The sequence below is a fragment of the Setaria viridis genome, chromosome 9, assembly GCF_005286985.2.
Source record: "Setaria viridis chromosome 9, Setaria_viridis_v4.0, whole genome shotgun sequence".
NCBI classification, from domain to species: Eukaryota; Viridiplantae; Streptophyta; class Magnoliopsida; order Poales; family Poaceae; genus Setaria; species Setaria viridis.
The window spans coordinates 51,498,105-51,501,613 of record NC_048271.2 but is presented as its reverse complement, the minus strand read 5'-3'; the positions used below and the strand labels follow the sequence as shown (position 1 = coordinate 51,501,613).

Below are 3,509 nucleotides of genomic sequence, written 5' to 3'. Positions count from 1 at the left end.
CTGTGTAACTAGCAAAGAGGCGGGCTAGGGTAGCTAGGGCGGGTGCGTTCTGATGTCAAAATCGACGTGACGACGAGTAGAAAATCGGCTCCACGAGTCCCCATCACAACTCTCGAACAATAAGCACTTGAGAGTCCGTGGAGTCCCGGTCACATGGAAAATCGATCTGCTATATGTCGTAGCAACCTGTGCTTGATTACCCCGGAACAGAGGTAACCGAAGGTGGCGTCGTTTTACCATCTCGGGTGAAACATGGGATGATGGGAGCGAGTTCGTGGTGGCGAATAACCTCGGGAACCGGGCGTGGGCGGCGCGCAAGAGGTGTGCTGTCTGTATCGACGAGCCGGGAAACGGGACAGCGACGAGGTGGGTGGTGGCACGGCACGCGATCGTGGCGCCCTGGTGCCGGAGGATGCAAGGGTGACGGCGCTTGACGCAGTGGATCATCGGAGAGCAACGAGCGAGCGCGAGCTCGCCGTTCCACTGGGCGCGGAGGTTTCTCATGGAGGCGTCCATGAGATTAGGCACCTGATTAACACCGGGCCCAGCGTGACAGTAAAATGTGTGCAGCCCCGTACCGTACGGTTGATACTCGGCACGGATTAACTACTAGGATGTATACCAGGCGTGTTAGCAGTTGAACTATGTACAGTACTAGGATCTGATTGCCTGCTAGTAATAAATACTCATCTCTTTCAGAAACCTGTCTGCTAATCGAACACTTGGAGCTTTCTTCCGCCATTCTCTGGTGATCCGCACCACTGACGGTTGACTGGGTCGTCGCCGTGACATGGCGCGACCCGTCACTGGCTTTGTGGGACCGTACGCTGTGGGTATAAGTACAACGGCTATCGTGTATCCGAAGAGAACAGAGAACAGTGCAGCCACAGACCGTCTGTACTCTTGTAGAACGTGATCTGCCTCGACACTGAAAGGCCACTGATTGCCATCCACTCCTCTTCTTTTATACATCAGTCGCGGATGCTCCCTATATAACAGGGCCAAGGACTAGGCAGCCAGGCACCACACACAAGGACCACTCCCGCACCCCCCCTCCTGTCCTGCACCTCACGCGGCTGGTACTAGGCAAGAGCTCAGCGAGGAGTGAGAGGGCACGGTGCTCCGGCATTCGCTGGTACAACAATAATCGAGCGCGAGACAGGAGAGGAGGAGGACAGAGCCCGGCACACAGGACAACCCCGGTAGAGAGAACTAGTGCCAAACTGACACACAACACGCTTCCGGTAGATCTACACCGACGCTTTGGCCATGAGCACGGACGCCGACGCCGTCCCGGCCGCCGTGGCGCCGGCGAAGCGCGCGCCCATCAACAAGTACGCCTTCGCCTCCGCCCTGCTCGCCTCCATGAACTCCGTCCTCCTCGGCTATGGTGCGTGCGTTCTAGCCCAGTACGAACAGAGAGCGTGCATTTCCCACCTCGCACGTTCATGCACAGCACGTATCTTGTTTACACCAGCTGTTAGATGATGCATGCTAACAACGTTCTCTAACGGTCTCACCCAACAGACATCTCGGTGATGAGCGGCGCGCAGCTGTTCATGAAGGAGGACCTCAAGATCACGGACACGCAGATAGAGATCCTCGCCGGCGTCATCAACATCTACTCGCTCTTCGGCTCGCTCGCCGCCGGCTTCACCTCCGACTGGCTCGGCCGGCGCTACACCATGGTGCTGGCGGCCGCAATCTTCTTCACGGGCGCGCTTCTCATGGGCCTGGCCCCGGACTACGCGCTCCTCATGGTCGGCCGCTTCGTGGCCGGCATCGGCGTCGGCTTCGCGCTCATGATCGCCCCCGTCTACACCGCCGAGGTCGCGCCCACCTCCGCCCGCGGCTTCCTCACATCCTTCCCGGAGGTGTTCAACAACTTCGGCATCCTCCTCGGCTACGTCTCCAACTTCGCCTTCGCGCGCCTCCCTGTCCACCTCAGCTGGCGCGCCATGTTCCTCGTCGGCGCCGTGCCGCCGGTCTTCCTCGGCGTCGCCGTCCTCGCCATGCCGGAGTCGCCCCGGTGGCTCGTCATGCGGGGCCGTATCGACGACGCTCGCCGCGTCCTGCTGAAGACCTCCGACTCGCCCGCCGAGGCCGAGGAGCGGCTGCTCGACATCAAGAAGGTGGTCGGGATCCCCGAGGGCGTGTCCGACGCCGACGACGTCGCCGCCATCGTCCGCGCCAACAACAAGGGCTCCCGCGGCGACGGGGTGTGGAAGGAGCTCCTCATCAACCCGTCACGCCCCGTGCGGCGCATGCTCATGGCCGGGCTCGGGCTCATGTTCATCCAGCAGGCCACCGGCGTGGACTGCGTGGTGATGTACAGCCCGCGGGTGTTCGAGCGGGCGGGCATCAAGTCCAAGACCAACTCGCTGGGCGCGTCCATGGCGGTCGGCGCGTGCAAGACCTTCTTCATCCCGATCTCGACGCTGCTCCTCGACCGCATCGGCCGGCGGCCGCTCCTCCTCGCCAGCGGCGGCGGGATGGCCATCTTCCTGTTCACGCTGGCCACGTCCCTGCACATGATGGACCGGCGGCCGGAGGGGGAGGCGGCGGCGCTGGGCGCGGTGAGCATCGCGGCGATGCTGTCATTCGTGGCGTCGTTCGCGTCCGGGCTGGGCCCCGTCGCGTGGGTGTACTGCTCCGAGATCTACCCGCTGCGGCTGCGCGCGCAGGCCGCCGCCATCGGCACGGGGCTCAACCGGATCATGAGCGGGGCCACCACCATGTCCTTCCTCTCCCTCTCCAACGCCATCACCATCGCGGGGAGTTTCTACCTCTACGCCTGCATCATGGCGGCGGGGTGGGTGTTCATGTACTTTTTCCTGCCGGAGACGATGGGCAAGAGCCTGGAGGACACTGCGAAGCTCTTCGGCAAGGAAGCCGACGACGATGACGGTGTTGTCGTGGCCGCCGGCCGCCACGAGAGCAAGAAGTCATCCACTGAGCTCAGTCCTCAGCAGCACTGAGTAAAGTGCCATCCATGCACAACGTGTCCGTACACACATGTCATCCAGAGTGTGGCCGAAGCTGTTCCGTAAAGCTTCGATGATACTGTACTACTGTATTTTTTTTTCTTTGGTGTGGTGAATCTTTTAGAATCCCTGCGCGCTTGTTTAATTAGATCTGTAGATTTTTGTTGACCTCGTGCCGTCGTGCGCGCGCACGTAGGGTCAGTTGCATCTGGCGGGCAGAGAAAAATATCACCTGATATTCCACGTGTAAAAACAGCTGCTTTGTGCGGAATTTGACGACCAGCGTACCTACTCTGCTGAACATACGCGTAAAAATGTCTTGCTCCATTTATTTCTCATTGGTTGAAGCAAAACGTCTTTCGTTTGTTTTTATTCTTTTTTTTAAAATATATATTCTTTGCAGTTATTCGTAGATTTTGGACAAACTTGGCTTTCCAATCCAACAACTTGTTTCTGCGAAATCTTTTGCACATCGCGACAGATATTTATGTTGTGGCACCGTGTCTCTCAGACGCGATGGCTCTC

At 59.2% G+C, this 3,509-nt stretch overlaps 1 protein-coding gene across 1 annotated transcript; it reads left to right on the top strand.

Annotated features, from left to right (window-relative positions):
• The first annotated feature begins 997 nt into the window (after window positions 1-997).
• LOC117840731 (putative polyol transporter 1) lies at window positions 998-3,285 on the top strand. The gene is made up of 2 exons (XM_034721254.2): window positions 998-1,390; window positions 1,528-3,285. Exons 1-2 carry the CDS (start codon window positions 1,270-1,272, stop codon window positions 2,976-2,978), a joined length of 1,572 nt encoding a protein of 523 aa, XP_034577145.1. The 5' UTR covers window positions 998-1,269; the 3' UTR covers window positions 2,979-3,285.
• Window positions 3,286-3,509: the final 224 nt, after the last annotated feature.